Source organism: Mobula hypostoma, chromosome 11 (genome assembly GCF_963921235.1).
Source record: "Mobula hypostoma chromosome 11, sMobHyp1.1, whole genome shotgun sequence".
NCBI classification, from domain to species: domain Eukaryota; kingdom Metazoa; phylum Chordata; class Chondrichthyes; order Myliobatiformes; family Myliobatidae; genus Mobula; species Mobula hypostoma.
In genome coordinates this window covers 14489360-14509425 of record NC_086107.1, presented here as the reverse complement: position 1 = coordinate 14509425, position 20066 = coordinate 14489360, and the positions used below count along the sequence as shown (strand labels likewise).

The window sequence follows — 20066 nt, the reverse complement described above, 5'->3', positions numbered from 1 at the left end:
TTTTAATCAGAAGGAGAAATCGATATTCATGTCATCAGACGGAATATAAGAAGTTGTTCCTCCACGTTGAGCATTGCCTCATCTTGGCGCAAGAGGAGGCCATGGACTGACATATCGGAACGGGAATGGGAATCGGGATTAAGATGCTTGTTTGGCCATTGGGAAGTTTTGTTTGTGGCGGATGGAGTGGAGGTGCTCAGCAAAACATTTATCTCAATATCTGAAACTAAACGGGCAAATTCTCATATCCATATCACAACGAGGCACTTAGTGACAACGTTATTAGTTAGCTCATGTACCTAATAAGGTGGCCACTGAATGTATGTTCGTGGTCTTCTGCTGCTGTAGCCCATTCTCTTCAGGGTTGACATGTTGTTAGCCCCCCTGTCAGTTTGAAGCAGTCTGGCCATTCTCCTCTGACCTCTCTCATTAACAAGGCACTTTCGCCCCACAGACCTGCCACTCACAAGCTGCTGTTTTTAAGTTTTTCACACTATTGTCTATAAAATACAGAGAATATTGTACATTAAAATCCCAGGAAAGCAGCAGTTTCTGAGATACTCAAACTATCCTGTCTGGCACTGACAATCATTCCACGCCCAAGTCATTTACATCATATTTCCTCCTCATTCTGATGTTGGCTTTGAACAACAACTGAACCCCTTGTCCATTGCTGCATGCTTTTATGCATTGAGTTACGAGGTGCTTTGCATCCTGGTTTGTGGTGCCTGAATTCTTCAGTCTGATATTCTGCTGTCAGCTGCTGATATCGCTATTGAACATAAACTCTGAACTCAATTCGGCAAGTGCATTCCAGATTACAACACTTTAATACTATTGAGCACATGTTCAAGGAGACATTGGATTGTATAGAGGCAGAGTGAGTTTAAAAGAAGTGAGTGGGTAGGGGGGAGGTAGCCCATACATTTTGCATGCTACAGTCCCTGAGGAGACATTGGATTGCGCATAATCTAGAACTAAAGTTCATGGCTCATCATGACTTTGGCGAGGAGAAGCATGAGCCGTAGGTAGATATTTATCCTTTCTTTCTGATTGCACATTTAAATGGGGATGCCAGGCAGGATAGTGGAATGCTCCTCTTGTAGGATGAGGGAAGGCAGGGAGACGTCCAGTGTCCCTGATGACTACACCTGCAAGAAGTGCATCCAGCTGCAGCTTCTAAAAGTCCGTGTTAAGGAGTTAGTGCTGGAATTGGATGAACTCTGAATCATTCGGGAGGCTGAGGGGTTGATGGATAGGATGTACAGGTAGGGAGTTACACCCGAGGTGCAGGACACAGGTAACTGGGTCATCAACAGGAGGGGGAAAAGGGACAGGCAGGCAGTGCAGAGTACCCTTGTGGCCGTTCCCTTCAACAACACTTTGGATACTGTTGGAGGGAGGAACGACCTAGCAGAGAAAAGCCACAGCGGGCAGCTCTCTGGCACTGAGCCTGGCTTTGTGGCTCAGAAGGGAAGGGGGAGAAGAGGTGCACTGTAGAGATAGGGAATTCATTGGTTATGGGAACAGAAAGGAGGTTCTGTGGATGAGAGCAAGATTCCTGGATGGCATGTTGCTTCCCAGTTGCAGGAGTCAGGGATATTTCAGACTGAGTCCACAGTGTTCTTAAGTGGGACAGCGAGCATCCAGAGGTGGTGGTCCACACCAGTACCAATGACGTGGGCAGGACAAGTGACGAGTTCCTGCAAAGTGAGTTCAGGGGGTTCAGTGCTGTTGAAGGACAGGACCTCCAGGGATGTGATGTCAGGTTTGCTACCTGTGCAAGAGAATCGTCAAGAAGGAAATCAGAGGGGCTAAAAGATCACATGAAGTTGTTCTAGCAGACAAGGTGAAGGAGAATTATAAGGGCTTCTATAGATATATTAAGAGCAAAAGGATAGCAAGGGACAAAATTGGTCCTCTGGAAGATCAGAGTGATCATCTATGCACGGAGCTGAAAGAGTGAGTGAGATGTTTTATATCTGTATTTACTCCGAAGATGGGCACAGAGTCTATAGAAATAAGGGAAAGCAACAGAGAGATCATGTACCCTACATAGATTACAGAGGAGGGGGTGTCTGCTGTCTTTAGATGAATTAGGATGGATAAATTCCCAGGCCTGACACGGTGTTCCCTTGGATCCTGTGGAAGAATAGTCCAGAAATTGCAGGGCCTCTGGCAAAGATATTTAAAACGTCTTTAGCCATGGATGAGATGGTGGAGGATTGGAGGACAGTTAATGTTGTTCCATTGTTTAACAAAAGCTCTAAGAATAAGACAGGAAATAATAGGCTGATGAGCCTGACATCAGTAATGGGTAAATTATTGGAAGGTATTTAAAGAAACTAGATTTATAAATATTTGGATAAACAGGAACTGATTAGGTATCGTCAACATGGCTTTGTGTGTGGTAGGCTGTATCAAACCTATTTTATACAGTTTTTTGAGGATGTTGCTAGGAAAACAGGTGAAGGCAAAGCAGTGGATATCATCTACATGAACCTTAGCAAGGCCTTTGACAGTGTCCCGCATGGGAGGTTGGTCACGAAGGTTCAGTTGCTTACTTTCAAGATGAGGTATTAAACTGGATGAAACATTGGCTTTGTGGGAGAAGCTAAAGGGTGGTAGTAGGTGGTTGCCTCTCTGACTGCAGACAAACTATAGTAGGGACCGGTGCTGGGTCTGTTGTTGTTTGCCATCTATGTCAGTGATCTGGATGATAATGTTGTAAATTTGATGACACCAGGATTGGAGTGTGATGGACAGGGAGGGAAACTATTGCAGCTTTCAGTGGGATCTGGACCAGCTGGAAAAATGGCAGATGTAATTTAATGCAGCCAAGTGTGAAGTGTTCCACTTTGCGAGGAAAAAGCCGGGTAGGAGTTACATGGTAGGGAACTGAGGAATGCAATTGAACAGAGGGGTCTGAGAATACAGATTCTGGCGTCACAGGTAGATAGGGTCGTAAAGAGAGCTGTTGGCCTATTGGCCTTCATAAATCAAATTATTGAGTACAGGAGTTGGGATGTTTTGCTGAAGCTGTATCAGACATTGGTGAGGCTTAACTAGGAGTATTGTGTCCAGTCCTCAGACTGAAAAGACAGGGTGTCAGGATCTGGGACGGCAGCTGATTTCGCTTGTTCTCCATGATGGTCACTCCTCTCTCCATGGCGTTGAGGCCATGAAGACTGCCTCGGCCTCTGGGCTCTGTGCCTGCTAATGTGATGAACTGATAAGCGAGACTTTGGGCCTACTCTGGGCTGCTCTGGGGTTCGGATCTGAGGACTCAATTTTGGTTCGAAAAGTTGTTGTTCGCTTCAATTGTTTGCATGATTTCTATTTTTTTTCTTTCTCTTGTGCATCAAGTATTCATCCTTTATTTTTTAAATTTTTTTTGTGTTAATTGGGCTCTTTCAGGTTTCTTGCTTTGTGGCTACCTGTGGGCGAGCAAATCTCAAGGTTGTATAATTTATACATTCTTTGATAATAAATGTACTTGAATCTTGAAGCTACCTATGGGAAAGAAGTCAGTAAGATTGAAAGAGTGCACAGAAATTTCACAAGGCTGTTGTTGGGACTTGAGGACCTGGGTTATAGGGAAAGGTTGAATAGGTTAGGACTTCTTTTCCTAGAACATAAGAAGAGTGAGGGGAGATATCAATAGAGGTATACAAAATCATGAGGGTGAGAGTGTGGACGAGCTGCCAGCAGAAACAGTGGATGTGGTTTTGATTTCAGCATTTAAGAGAAATTTGGATGGGTACATGGATGGGAAGGGTATGGACGTCTATGCTGCGGGTGTGGGTCAATGGGACTAGGCAGAATAATGGTTTGGCACGGACTAGATAGGACAAAGGGCCTGTTTCTGTACAGTAGTGTTTTATGACTCTATGCCTCTCTGTCTGCATGTTTTTATGCACTGAGTTGCTGCCACATGATTGGTTATTTAGTTAGTTGCTTTAACATGCAGGAGTAGCTAGTAAAGTGGCCACTAAGTGTATAAAGAACAATTTAGTTTTGAATACAGTGCATTTAAAGGAGAAAAAAGCATAAAAGAAAAACAGTAAAATAATAATGTCTTCACAACAATCTGCTTCACTGAGGAAAGTTATGCTTACATTAAAGAATTTTTTTTTTAACCAGAGGGTGGTAAATCTACGGAATTTGTTGCCACGGGCGGCAGTGGAGGCCAAGTCATTGGGTGTATTTAAGGCAGAGATTGATAGGCATCTGAGTAGCCAGGGCATCAAAGGTTATGGTGAGAAGGCGGGGCAGTGGGACTAAATGGAAGAATGGATCAGCTCATGATAAAATGGCGGAGCAGACTCGATGGGCCGAATGGCCGACTTCTGCTCCTTTGTCTTATGGTCTTATGGTCTTATTTTCAGCTGGTTGGTCATCATTTCAGAAACTCAATTGTGACAATCAGCTGATTGATAAGTATATACAGGCCAAACATTTGGAGGACACATCACAAGTGAACAGTGCACTGGTGATATCTCCTCATATGATGATGAAACATTTGCAAATGGCTTGCCAAGGTCGGAGAACAACTCAACCAAACCAAAGCCATATTGCTTGTGTATCTGACATAGACTTTAGAAGCAAGTACATGTTTCTGTCACAGATTATGATTGCCAAGTGGAAAGCAGGGGAAAAAAGTTGCAGATGTGCTCAAAGCTTCCTTGAAGAAATGCAATAATCTCACTGACTCTTGGGAATCCCCAGCCTTTGTGGCTATTGAAGGTGAAGGTGGAGAATAAACAATTGAGACCAACTGAGTTCAAGAGCCACGAGGTAATGTCACAGTTCTAGAAACCTCTGGTTAGATCACACTTGGAATATGGTGTTCAGTTCCGGCTGCTTCATTATAGGAAAGATGTAGAATCTTTAGACAGGCTGCGGAGGAAATTTACCAGGAAGATGCTTGGTTAGAGAGCGTGCCTAATGAGGCTCTCCACTTGGCATTCGGTCACCTGGACAAAAGTCATGTCTAAGTAAGGCTGTTTTTATTGATTACAGCTCAGCGTTCAACACCATTATATCTTCAGTTCTAATCAACAAGCTCCAAAACCTCTGAGCCTCTGTACTTCTCTCTACAACTAGATCCTTGACTTCCTCAACTGGGTTCTACAGTCTGCGCGGATGTGCTCAAAGCTTCCTTGAAGAAATTCAATAATCCCACTGACTCCTGGGTATCCCCAGCCTTTGGAAATACATTAACATTTATTCCTCGCTGACAATCAACACTGGCACACCTCAAGGATACATCTTGGTCCACTGCTTTACTCTCTCTACACCCAGAATTGTGGGTAGGCACAGCTCAATTATCATCTATGAATTTGCTGATGACACAACTATTGCTGGCGGAGTTTCGGATGAAGACGAGGAGGCATACTAGTGCAAAATAGATTGGCTGATTGAGTGGAGTCACAACAACAACCTTGCACTCAACATCAGTAAAACCAAGGGATTGATTGTGGACTTCAGGAAGGGGAAGTCGAGGGACTACACACCAGTGTGAACATCTCTGAAGATTTACCCTGGGTGCAACACATTGATGCAGTTACAAAGAAGACATGACAGTGGATATATTTCATTAGGAGTTTGAGGAGATTTGATATGTCCCCAAAGACTCACAAGTTGCTACAGATGTAGCATGGAGAGCCCCCTAACTGGTTGCATCACCAACTGGTATGGAAGATCAGAAAAAGCTGCAGAATGTTGTACACTCAGACAACTCCATTATGGGCACTAGCCTCCTCAGCATCCAGGACACCTTTAAAAGCCAATGCCTCAGAAAGATGGCATCCATCACTAAGGACCCTCATCACCAAGGGCATGCCATCTATCACGCAGGAGATGCAGGAACCTGAAGACATACACAGTGTTTCAGTACACACACATCAAAGTTGCTGGTGAATGCAGCAGGCAAGGCAGCATCTCTAGGAAGAGGTACAGTCAACGTTTCGGGCCGAGACCCTTCATCAGGACTAACTGAAAGAAGAGATAGTAAGAGATTTGCAAGTGGGAGGGGGAGGGGGAGATCCAAAGTGATAGGAGAAGACAGGAGGGGGAGGGATGGAGCCAAGAGCTGGACAGGTGATTGGCAAAAGGGGATATGAGAGGATCATGGGACAGGAGACCCAGGGAGAAGGAAAAGGGGGAGGGGGGGAAAACCCAGAGGATGGGCAAGGGGTATAGTCAGAGGGACAGAGGGAGAAAAAGGAGAGAGAGAGAAAGAATGTGTGTATATAAATAAATAACGGATGGGGTACGAGGAGGAGGTGGGGCATTAGCGGAAGTTAGAGAAGTCAATGTTCATGCCATCAGGATTTCAGGAACTGCCTTTTCCCTCTGCCATCAGATTTCTGAATGGACAATGAACCGATGAACACCACCTTACTAACTTTTTCTCCTCTCTTTGCACTACTTATTTAACTAAATTTTTAATTTACAGACACACACACAAACACACACACACCCCCACACACACACCCCCACTTGCAGGCAAGAGCTGATGTTTGACTCCATTTAGCTGATTAAAGCTTCCATTGTTTGCCGATTAAAGCTAGGAGGGAGATTGAAATATCGAAGCAAATGTGGAAGGTGAGCGCCGGCTGCCTGCATTTTGATCGCTGGTGGAATCGCTCTGCCATGGAGAGGGGAGGCTGCCTTTTGATTGCTTGTGGGATTGCTTTTCTATGGAGAGGGAAACGCCTGCCTCTGGGCCCAGAGGACGTTACCCAGGTACCCAGGATTTCGGCATTTTGGATATGGACTTGGACTATAGATGTTTTTTCAGTCTTATAGTTTTTTATATTCTGCAGTTCTCATTTTTTGAGTGTGGGGGAGGGGATTTTGGGGGTCAATATGCCTTTTTTGTTTTAGTTTGTTTTTGTGCAGGGAAGAAGAATTTGAAGGTTTATGATCATACTGCTATTCTTTACTTTATTGGTTTAGCGGTTATATGGAGAAGAAGAATTTCAGAGTTGTATACTTTGATAATAAAATAAACCTTTGAACCTTTTTGAACCTTTAAAATAATAGGAGGCATAGACCAAATGGATAACCAGAGACTTCTTCGCTGGACAGAAATAGCTAATAGGAGAGGGGCATAATTTTAAGTTAATTAGGGGTGGGTGATATTGGGTTTTTTTTATTACATAGAGAATTGTGGGTGTGTGGAACATGTTGCTGAGGGGGTAGATGCAGATGCATTGTGGACATTTAAGAGATACTTAGGTAGGAACATGGATGATAGAAAAATAGACGGTTATGTAGGTAGGAAGGGTTGGGTTGACTTGAGAGTAGATTAAAAGGTTGGCACAACATCATGAGTTGAAGGGCCTGTACTGTGCTGTACTGTTCCAAGTTCTATGTTTATATTGAGAACTTTGAATGGCTGCATACAGACAGAAGGAAGGCAAGAGATTCATCCACCTGTGACATCACTACCTTCTGTCCCATCTTAAAGTTCCCACATTTGCCTCATCAGTGACCTCCAACCCTCAGAACTGAAGTGGAAGCATGATGTTCTCAATGCAAAGGGACTGCTGAAGGAAATGAAGCCGAGTTAGTTAGCAGGAGTGGCAGTACGCCTAAGCAAGTTCCTTCTTTTCTTGAATTGGCACTTTTCAATTTGGTTACAGGAGAGGACCTGGAATAATCTTATCTCATCAAAAGATCTGCTTTCTCAACAGTCGTGGTAAAACTATTTAGTTTTTTTGGCAAAAACAAAATGTATTGTTTGTCAGTTTTTGTATGTAGTTTTTCACTGAATCTATTGAATTTCTTTGTAATGAAATTTGTTGTTTTGCAGCAACAGTACAGTGCAATACATAAAAAAAATCCTATAAGCTACCGCAAGGAATACACGTAACAATTAAATTAAATAGAGCAAAACGAGAGCAAAAGATAGCGAGGTAGTGTTCATGGGTTGGTTCATTGTCTATTTAGAAATCTGATGGTACAGGGGAAGAAGCTGTCCCTAAAACATTGAGTGTGTGGCTCTTGTACCTCCTTGTTAATGGTAGCGATGAGTGGAGGGCATTTCCCAGGTGACGGGGGTCCTTAATGATGGATGCCACCTTTTTGAGGTATCACCTTTTGATGATGTTCTTGATGTCGGGAGGCTGGTGCCCATGATGGATCTGGCTGTGTTTGCAACCCTCTGCAGCTTATTTCGATCCTGTGCAGTGGCCCCTCCTTAGACAGTGATGCAACCAGTCAGAATGCTCTCCACGGTATAACAGTAGAAATTTGCTAGCGTTTTTGGTGACATACCAAATTGATTGATTGGAAATAACTATTGACAAGCAACCCATTCTTATTTCAGAACTGGACTTCAGAGAAAAGTGAGACGAACCGGAGATCAATAATTTGACTGTTGAAAACATGGTGTAAGTATTTCGATTGCACTGTGATAACAGCACAAGTAAATAAAGCAGCACAAGTCATTGTTGACAACCATCCCTTTTCAGGTTTTTCTCACCAGAGAAGTTACTGTCCACATTGGTTTAGCATTCAGTTGCAGACTGCTTTTCTGGATTGTTCCACCTCAGACTTTTGATTAATTTATACCTTCTTATGTTTGTGTTGTTAGAGCATATTCTGGATTTGGGATGTTTAGCAAAATATTAACCAGCAACTAACTTCAGTATCCAGACTTTAGATCTGAACAAGGACTGTAGATTAAATTAAAAATTTAAATTGTGAAGAGCTGTTAATTGAAAACAAATACAATGCAGATTAGCATTCCTTTTGCTGTCTGGAGCGTTTGGTGCGAAGGAAGCGCGAAAGTTATATGTAGTTCAAAGGAAGTGTTGTAGATACTTTGTAAATATAGAATTGTCCTTTGATCTGCATCATATAAAAAATAACATGTCTTGTTGGGTCGAGCAGGCCTCTTCCTCCGAAAGTGTCTCAATATGATGCCTTCTGCATTTCATTTTGTCAAATAACAAACTGTTTCATATCTACCAGCTGTGTTTCTCCAGTGACTATGTTCACGCTACAACAGGGCGACGTGTAGCACTAATCTCTAATCGTAAACTAATACGCACTCATGATAGGTAGACACAACTGATGCCTTTTAAAGTTATTCCCCTTCAACCATCAGGCTGCTGAATCAGTGTGGACAACTTCACTCACCTCAATATTAAACTGATTCCAAAATCTACAAACACACTTTTAAGGAACTTACAATTTGTGTTCTCGGAATTATTTATTTATTTATTTATTTATTTATAATAATAAATTTTTTTTGCATTTGCAGTTTCTCTTCTGTTGCACATTGTTTGCTTGTCAGTCTTTGTATGCAGTTTTTAATTGATTCTGCTGTGTTTCTTTGTTCCACTATGAATGCCTGCAAGGAAATGAATCTCATGGTAGTATATTCAAAGATTCGAAGATTCAAAGTACATTTATTATCAAAGTATGTATACAGAATACAACTCTGAGATTTGTCCTCCTGCAGGCAGCCACAAACCTAAGAAACACCATGGAACTCATTTAAGAGAACATCAAAAACCCAATGCATGAAAAAAGAACAAATCGTGCAAACAGCAAAAAACGAGCGGACAACACATGGAATATCAAACATCAAACCAGGAGTCCAGTGGTATTTAGTTTAGTTCAGTTCAGCGCCGTGCCGCTAGCCTACTGCAGGCTGCAGGGCAGAGCACTCTTCACTGAAGTGCCCAGTCCGTCTCGATTGTCCCAATCAAACCGCTCTGAAACAGCCAAACAAGAGTAACCAGAATCCAGGAACAGATGCAACATGAACCATAAAGTTTCCCCAAAACATATATGTAATAATAAATTTACTTTGAACTTTGGACATTGATGCCATAAACTGAATTCCAGAGAGTTCCAAATACAGGTTTGAAGGTCTAAGCACCAACTGTTAGTAGGAGGCATGGTGTAAGTGTGCATCTAAATAACTTCTTTAATGAAAACTCCTTGAAGAAAACCAGATGAAGAAATCCCCAAATGAAAATGATGAGAAGTAATAATGGCAAAGATATGCTCAAATTGACAACGGTTTAGGCTCTATTGTGCTGTCTGCTAGATCCTATCCAATTGATTCCACACTTTACTTACAAACTTGCATCCCCTATCTTCCTTATTTCCGTCTCCAGTCAGAGTAGATTTTATTTCCTTAGTCTCTGTAGTTAACTGATTTAGAATTGAAACCATTCATGCTGCAATTACTGAATCCTTTCACTGTGTATAATTTTCATAAGTATAGTGACCACAACTGGGCATAACACTGTCTTACACTATTAGACAACATGCACTGAATGATTCAATTCATGTAGCAGAACATTCCTAGGAGCATTTAACCATTACCATATGCTATGATATTTCCATTAGTTGGTCAACTATAACACAAAGATTCTAATCATCTTGTCCATTTTAGCAACATCACATACAGTCTTACATTTGCCAATGTTAGAAATTGCCATTTATCACCACACATTTTAAGTCTGTACTACTTTAATGACTTGATAATTATTCCTAAATATGACCTTCCATATTTAACTCATTTTAGACATTTCAATTTGAGTACTCTCATCAGGATTATTTATAAATGTACTGTAAAATGAAGATGTTCTCAGTCTGATCCATTGGCATTTCCAGCGATTGCAATAACCCCATTAATGCTGGAAAATTGTTTTATTTATTTTTGTTTATACAGTATGTGATGTCCATAACGTAATAAATTTGTACGTTCTCCCCGTGACTGCATGGGTTTCCTCCGGGTGCTCTGGTTTCCTCCCACAGTTAAAGACATGACAGTTGGTAGGCAATTGGTCATTGTAAACTGTCCTGTGGATAGTCTTTATCCCTCCATAGATGCTGCCTGGCCCACTGAGTTCCTCCAGCACTATTGTGTGTCGTTCCAGATTTTCAGCATCTGCAGTTGCTAGTGTCTCCTTCAAACGAAGGCCTAAATATAGTCCAGAAGTTATCAAGAAGTGAAAAAAAATCAAAATATATGTTCTGCTTTATAATTCTACAGATGCACTGTACTATGTATACCCACACAAACTTACACGGACCATTCTACATCAAACTTCACCACCAAGTTCATTCATCTTTCCTCTGTGCTTTTATGTAGACGTTAAACAAATATATTCTAATAGGCACAACTTGTGTAGATGAATTTCACATTCTAACCTTTCTTTGTTTCGAAATATCTCTTTAACTGCCAATTGGAATTATACTGAATACTTTATAGTCTGAAACTCTTAATTCAAGTATCAGACACAAAAAAGAATGTCATTCATGTCATACCCTTTCATGATCTCTGGATCTTTATATTTTTTTTCTACCCATGCTGCTCATGGTCTGTTTGTTCCACTCCCATTAGGGAGGAGTCTATGTACCATCCATGTCAGGACCACCAGACTCGAAAACAGATACATTCCCCAAAAAATAAGGCTGATCAAGACTTCTACTCATTAACCCACCCCTCCATAATCCCCACCACCACTATTTTATCATTTCCTGTCAGAGTCACCTCATAAGATGACCCTTCTGTGCCTATGGTCACTTCATGGGCGTACAATCAATCTACACATATGTTATATTGTGTACTTATATTTATTGTGGTTTTTTTTATTATTGTGTCCTTTATCTTATTGTGTTTTTTCCCCCTGTGCTGCATTGGATCCAGACAACAATTATATCACTCTCCTTTACACTTGCATACTGGAAATGGCTTTGTACAATCTTGAGTCTTGAATCTTAAAAATGTTCAGTGAATTTCAAATACGGTCCCAAATGTTTCTATAAAAGGTTTACAAACATCTCTGCTTTTGAACTCTTGAACTGCACTCCAGTAACTTGCCTTTAAAGCAACCCGTGTACCTGATTTCCTGCAAATGCGTGCATTCTTTACACAGAATAGGTCCAGTATAAACCAAACAACAGCAGTCAAAATACTTTGACAATGTTTCAACGGACTTTGTAAGAAAACAAATAAGGATGATGGGGCAATTCATTCATTATATCTGACGAAAGACATCTGGAAAAACAGTACATGTTTTGCATTGTTTCAAAGCCTGATAAGACTCATCGAGCTTGCAGAGTGTGGAGTGATCCAGGCTAAGTTAAGCAGGAAACAGAGACATCGTGAAGAAATAGAGGAGACCATGTACTGTAGTGAAATAAATTAGATCTTATTCTGATTGGAAACAGTAGTTCACATGAGATAAAAGTAAAGGCTAGCAAAATGTTATACTTTATACTTCATACTTTATTGTCGCCAAACAATTGGTACTAGAACGTACAATCATCACAGCGATATTTGATTCTGCGCTTCCTGCTCCCTGGATTACAAATCGATAGTAAATATTAAAAATTTAATTTATAAATCATAAACAGAAAATAAAAAAATGGGAAGTAAGGTAGTGCAAAAAAACTGAGAGGCAGGTCCGGATATTTGGAGGGTACGAAAGTATTGGAAAAATGTCAGAGAAGTTTTTTTGCAGAGTGCTGGGTGCATGGAATGTGCTTCCAGGGCTGGTGGTGGAGGCTGATATATTAGGGACATTTAAGAGACTCTTGGATGGCTACATGGGTGATAGAATGATGGAGGGGTATGTGGGAAGGAGGGATTGATCTTAGCGTAGGTTAAAAGGTTGGAACAACATCATGGGCCAAAGGGCTTGTAAAGTTCAGAACTGTTCTATGTCCTACATTCTAAAAAGGTCTCACATAACATTTTATATTTTATGGGAAAATATTAATAAAGCTATGCATTGAGTGGAGTTGTTCTTCAAAGGGAAGGATGATCAAGAAGCCATGAAATTCTGAATCTGGTCCTTGCTGCTGGCTTCAATAGACTGAGATTTTCTCAAGTTTGGACCAACCGTATAGCACAAAACCTGCACAATTTAATGAAACAAGTTCATGCTATTTAAGTTCCTATTGAGAAATGTTCCAGGATCATTTCGCGAGCAGCATTACAATCAGAAACTAATATTAACCAAATGCCCAACAAGAAAATAAAATTAGTGGGCTACAAATTGTGCTTGGATCAACATCTGCAGAAATTCACATATATGTGAAGAAAAGATTGGTGGATCCATCAGTGGTTGGCAGCTAATATCTGGGAAAGATGAAGGCACTAAGTATATGTATTTTGTCCTGTTCACCTCTTGTGGCTGAAGCAATCTGATACAATTTGTACAGCATATGCAATGCAGGCATGGCAGCATTATTAGTTAACAGCATGCAACTTAATCAGCTGCATCCGTTTTATATTAGCACAGTGTTTTGATGTTAGTTATTATACCTAATCCAGGTTGCCCGCCAGCAGTTGTGACAACAGGAAGATGTATTTGCCTGCTGCGTTTAAAGCAACATGGTTCAGTGTAATAGCAGAGAATATATGCAGTATACGACCTGAAATCCTTGCTCTTCACAGACATTCATAAAACAAGAGAAAAAACCCAGCGAATGACAGAAACATGTTAGAACCCCAATGCCCCCCCATGCACAAGCAGCAGCAAAAGTATCAACTCTCCCCACACTTGCTCCAGCAAAAGGATCAGCCCCCACCATCACCCACCGTGCAAGCAATAGCAAGCCTCCAGAGACCCGGTCTAGAGTCCGTCAAAAACTGCTGTCCATCCCAACACTTCGACATCTCAACAGGCTGCCTCTCTCGCTAACGACGGAGAGAGAGATATCACACCTGCCACAGCGAGGGGGAGGCCAACAGTTTGCTGCTTCGATGTCACGGTCTGCAGCGTCACTTATTCAAGTGCCACTCCACAATCGAGTTGATGACTTACCCGTCAGTACTGCTCTCCGATGTCGGTTCCCTGGGAAACAAACTGAGTTACCCTTGTCTGCAACTGACCCAGCATGAGATGAGCAACTGCTGCATGCTCGTTCTTGCAGAAGCATGGCTACAGGATAACAATATTTTGTTCATCATAGCTATATGTGCTGTATGTGACTATATGTACTCTGCTTTGTAACTTGGATGCAGGGGAATGATGTTTCATTTAGCTGTATACATGTGCATGGTTGAATGATGATGAACTTGAATTTGAAAACCCCGTTATGATCTTTCACTTTATTGTTTATCTGTACTGCACTCTTTCGGTAGCTTTTACACTCAATTATGCATTGTTATCATTTACATGCTATATCAATACAGTGTCTAAAGATTTGATGTGTATAAATAGTATGTAAGACAAGCAATGAACTGTATCTTAGTACGTGTGACAATAATAGACCAAAACCAACACAAAATTTTAATATAAAGCTACATAAGGATCAGTGAGAAAAGCTCAGTTTCAGAGGTCTGTTTTTTCATTGTCTAAAGGAAGAAAGGGAAAGACATGTTTATGGTAGGAATTCCAGAGTTTTGGCATTGGTAGTTATGAGCACATTGTGGGCATGGACATATTGAGAAGCAATAATGATAATTTTATAACCAAACCATTGGCCTATTTAGAATCCAAAGTATATCAGCAGCCAAGTGGGTGATATGTGAATGTAATGGTGTGAGTTAAAAACTTGGACCTGTGTTTTGTATGAACTCATAATCAGAATAGAAACAGGTTTATAATCAAGAACACATGACATGAAATTTGTTGTTTTGTGACAGCAGTACATATAAATTACAATAATTTACAATAAGAATATATATATAAAAAATTTTGTGCAGATGGGGCTCATCAGCTGTAGTTGGCAGCTCATCTAGGAGAAGGAAAACTTTGATCTCAAGCCTCGGCTGCTTTGTGGCTATACTAACTCATGGAGAAGGCTTCAGGAGTAAACTCCGAGGAAAAATCCAGAGCTGGAGTCCCTAAGGCAGTCCTCCATTGAGTTCAATGCTAACTGGCAACTCCTGCAACGCTGCTGGTGCCAAACCTAATTAGTCTCTGTTGTTCCTTTGGATTCATCAGCTGCGTGGAGATACCACTCAACTATTTAATCTATCTCATTCCTTTACAGCTCCTCATCATCGTCTGAGATTCTGCCAACAGTTGAGTCATTGGTGAATTTACAGATGGTGTTTGAGCTTTGCTCATTTACATAGGGAAGAATAAGTGAGACTAGGAATGTGTCATAATATTCACCACTCTCGATTACAGAACCAAAAGTAGCATTGTAAGGAAAATGCTTTGAATTACACTCAGTGGCCAATTTATTATGAACCTCATGTAACTAAGGTAGCCTCTGAATGTATGTTCATGGTCGCATGCTGCTGTTGCCCACCAATCCAAGGTTCAATGTTGTGCATTCAGAGATGCTCTTCTGCACACCACTCATGTAACGCATGGTTACGTGAGTTACTCTTGCCTTCCTGTCAGCTTGAACCAGTCTCCTCTGACCTCTCTCATTAACAAGACTTTCTTTCTTCCCACAGAATATTGGTCAAAAGATGTTTTTTTTTGTTTTGCACCGTTCTCAGTAAATGCTAGAGACTGTTTTGCACAAAAATCCCAGGAGATCAGAGGTTTTTGAGGTATTCAAACCATCCCATCTGGCACCAACAATAATTCCACTGTCAAAGTCACTTAGATCACATTTCTGCCTCATTCTGATGTTGGCTGAATAACAACTGAACTTCTTGACCCAGTCTACATGCTTTTATGTGACAAGAGACCTAGGCGAGGTTGGTAAACACAGGAGTTGGAGTATCTGAGACTAGATTTGATGCATGATATGACACTGAGACAAGGACAGGGTTCTAAACTAGATGCTAGACGATAATCCAAAGTAGAACTGACAATTGAGCTCTGAAATGAACCTCAGTTCAGGCGCTCTATAAATATTAAAATCCTGGTGCCAAAACATGGCCGCCAATTAGCGGGGCGGACCAGCAATCCATATTAAGGTGAGTTGGAACGTTTAAACCCCAGAAGCTGGCATGGTCAGGTGCATACTGTAACACTTTTATGCACTGAGTTGCAATGAAGTAATCTGTTCTTTCCTCCACTCATAGTGACTAGAATTAACACTTGAGAGGAATTGCACAAGCAAGTATTTGTAAATGGTTGCTGCCAAGGGCACCTTGTCAAGAAGGAAGCTCTGATTTCAAGGTTCAGTTCAGTTTCATAACTAATGGGGCTTGCTATCTTCGACAGATACGGGGAGTAACTTCTTCACTCACAGTATAGTGAGCATTTGGAATTCTCTGCAGTGGATGGCTGAGGACATTCAGTCATTGACTTAAAGAGAGACTGAATTGAAATTGAGTTTCTGTTTTACTCTAAAGTGTGCAGCATGGCTGAATGATACTCCTCACTACTCAGACTTTTCCCATCCAACAGTTAAGGAAGTCCTGTTTCATTTCTTCACTACTACTAGTAGTCAACAACAAGTTTGTTTTCATGTGCACAAGTACATGTATGCACGGGTATGAAAAAAACGTACTTGCAGAAGGATCACAAGAACATAGCATTCATAAAAAAGTCTAAATTAAACATAAATTGTGCAGAAGTATACAAAAGAGACGATGATTAAAATTAGGTTGGCGGTTACTACTGTATTAGGTTGGCAGTTACTACTGTGGCCAGATTTTTTTCTGTGAAGATATTAATGCGTCAAATGCTTGTTAGTCTGAATTTTGCTGGCATGGGCTCACCTGCCAGAATTTCTGCTCACTAAGTCTGTGCAAATGCCTTTCTGAAGTGCCCTGAATTTCAGTGACGAGCCTTGAACTTTTGCTTTGGCCTCAAACAATATAATGGAGAGGCTCTTTCCCTAAATCTCTCTTGACAGCTTTGGTAGCTTGCAAAGCCTTGCCTTCAATTTTGCAGAAAGATTTTCCCGATTTTTCATGTTTGGCTTTTTGCTAACGGGAACAGTGAGCTACTGAAAGCAGTAGTATCACAATGTTCACTTCTTAAACAAAATCTAGAGCATAATAATCACAATTCTGTTCCATATTCACTTTCATGGTTATGTTTTAAAAATTCTCAAACAAATGAATGAGTTATATCATATATTCCCAAACTTAATACAATTTGTTTTAGTCTGAAAGCAAGGGGTAAAAAGCTAGATCTAATTTTCAGCATTGAAGTGTTTCAGCTTGGAGACTTCAAGAATAATAAATTAATGAGAGAGTTATACAGAACCAAAATGGGTCCTTTGGGCTCACCTCATCTATGCACGACAGTGATGCTTGTATATACTTATCCATGTTTCATCTGATACACGAAGGATAAAAGAAAGGCAAAGGAGGATATCCGACTGCTGGAGAGGTAGTAATGGGATACAATGAAATGGTGGTTGAACTGGATAAGTATTGTGCTTCAGTCTTCACAGTGGAAGGCACTAGCAGTAAGGTGGAAGATCCAGGTGTCTAGGGTCATGAAGTGTGTGAAGTTACCATAAATAGAGAGATGGTTTTTGGGAAACTGAAAGGTAGGTCACCTGGACCAGATGGTGTACACCCCAGAATTCTGAAAGAGGTTGCTGAAGAGACTGAGGAGGCATTAGTAATGAACTTTCAAGAATCACTAGATTCTGGAATGGTTCCAGAAGACTAGAAAAATGCAAATGTTGCTCCACTCTTCAAGAAGGGAGAGAGGCAGAAGAAGGGAAACTATAAGCCAGTTAGTCTGACCTCAGTAGTTGGGGAGATGTTGGAGTCGATTGTTAAGGATGAGGTCTCAGGGTACTTGGAGGCAGATGATGAAATAGGCCGTAGTGAGCATGGTTTCGTAAAAGAAAAATCTTGCCTGACAAATCTGTTGAAATTCTTTGAAGAAGTAACAAGCAGAATAGACAAAGGAGAATTGGTTGATGTTGTGTAGTTTTTTAGTAGTAGTTTCCCTTCTTCTGCCTCTCTCCCTTCTTGAAGAGTGAAGCAACATTTGCAATTTTCCAGTCTTCCAGAACCATTCCAGAATCTAGTGATTCTTAAAAGATCATTACTAATGCCTCCACAATCTCTTCAGCCACCTCTTTCAGAAACCTGGATTTTCAGAAGGCCTTTGACAAGGTACCAAACATGAGGCTGCTTAACAAGCTATGAGCCCATGGTATTACTAACATGAATAGTCATAGTCATAGTCATACTTTATTGATCCCGGGGCAAATTGGTTTTCTTTACAGTGGCTGAAAGGCAGGAGGCAAGGAGTGGGAATAAAGAGTGCCTTTCTGGTTTGCTGCCGGTGACTAGTGGTGTTCCACAAGGGTCTATGTTGGGACCAATTCTGTTATATTATAGGTCAATGATTTGGATGATAGAATTGATGGTTTTGTTACAAAGTTTGCAGACACTATGAGGAGAGGTGGAGGGGCAGGTAGTTCTGAGGAAGTAGAGAGACTACAGACAGACTTAGATTAGGAGAATGGGTAAAGAATGGAATACAATGTCAGGAGGTGTATGGCATGCACTTTGGTACAAGAAATGAAAGGGTTGACAATTTTCTAAATGGAGAGAAAATATAAAGAACTGAGGTGCAAAGGGACTTGGGAGTCCTTGTGCAGGATTCCTTAAAGGTTAATTTGCAGTTGAGACTGTGATGAGGAAGGCAAATGCAATGTTAGCATCCAATTCAAGAGGACTAGAATATAAAAGCAAGGATGTAACATTGAACCTTTATAAAGCATTGGTGAGGCCTCACTTGGAGTACTGTGAGCAGTTTTGGGCCCCTTATCTTAGAAAGGATGTGCTGAATCTGGAAGTGGTTTAAAGAAGGTGCATGAAAATGATTCCAGGATTGAATAGCTTGTCATATGAAGAGCATTTGATGGCTCTGGGCTTGTATTCCCTAGAATTCAGTAGAATGAGGGGTGACCTCATTGAAACCTGTTGAATGGTGAAAGGCTTTGATAAAGTGGATGTGGAGCGGATGTTTCTTAAGGTGGGAGAGTCTAAGGCCTCAGAATAGAGGGCTGTCCCTTTAGAATAGAGAGGAGGTGGATTTTCTTTAGCCAGAGAGTGGTGAATCTGTGGAATTTTTGCCACAGGCAGCCATGGAGGCCAAGTCTTTGATGCGTATATTTAAGGCAGAGGTTGATAGATTCTTGATTGGTGTGGGTATGAAGGGATACAAAGAGAAGGCAGGACATTGGAGCTGAGAGGAAAATTGGATAAGCCATGATGCAATGGCAGAGCAGACTTGATGGGCCAAATGGCCTAATTCTTCTCCTACATCTTAGGTCTTCTGGTCTAATCCATGTACCTCTGTTGGACTCTGTGTCTTTCTTACCGAAGTATCTTTCTAAATGTATTTTCAAGTTGTAATTCTATCTGTTTCTACCACTTCCTTAGGTAGTTTATTATGGAGTCACAGATACATTGAAAAGTACAACACATAATGAGGACCTTCAGCCCATCTAGTCCATGTCGAGCCAATTAAAGTATATTGACCTGCACCAGGACCAGAGGCCTTCATGCCACTACCATCCATGTACCTATCTAAACTTCTCTTAAACATTGAAATCAAACTTGTATGCACCACCTGTGCTGGCAGCTCATTCCACACTCGACCCTCCGAGTGAAGAAATTTCCCCTCATGTTCCCCTTAAACTTTTCATCTTTCACCCTTAACCTATGACCTCTGGTTGTAGTCCCACCCAACCTCAGTGGAAAAAGCCTGCTTGCATTTACCCTATCAATACCTCTCTTAATTTTGTATATCTCTATCAAATCTTTCTCAATCTTCTTCATTCCAAGGAATAAAGTCCCAACCTATTCAATCTTCCCTTCTAACTGAGATCCTCCAGAGCTGGAGACATCCTTGTAAATTTTCTCTGAACGCTTTCAACCTTATTTACATCTTTCCTATAGGCAGGTGACCAAAATTGCACACAATACTGCAAATTAGGCCTTACCAATGTCTTATACAACTTCAACGCAACATCCCACACCTATAATTCCTTACAATCACCCCAGAAGTGAAAAAGTTATGCTTCAGATCTCCTATAAATGTTTTCCCTCTCACCTTAAACCTGTGCCCTCTAATTCTAGACTTCCCTGCCCTGAAAGGAAGACTCTGGCTATCTAGTCCTCTTTTTTTTTAAGATCAACCCTCAGTTTCTTATATGTTAGTGAGAATAAACTTGGCCTATCCAATCGC

General features: G+C 41.1%; 1 protein-coding gene across 1 annotated transcript in view; it reads right to left on the bottom strand.

Moving 5' to 3' along the window:
- Positions 1-13923, bottom strand: part of fgf3 (fibroblast growth factor 3) — a 30400-nt gene extending 16477 nt beyond the window's left edge. Inside the window, exons 1-2 of the mRNA XM_063063089.1 lie at positions 13809-13923; positions 1673-1777 (exon numbers count right to left, since the gene is read on the bottom strand). Of these exons, the coding sequence (XP_062919159.1) occupies positions 1673-1777; positions 13809-13923 (220 nt within the window). The remainder of the gene's footprint in view (positions 1-1672; positions 1778-13808) is intronic.
- Positions 13924-20066: the final 6143 nt, after the last annotated feature.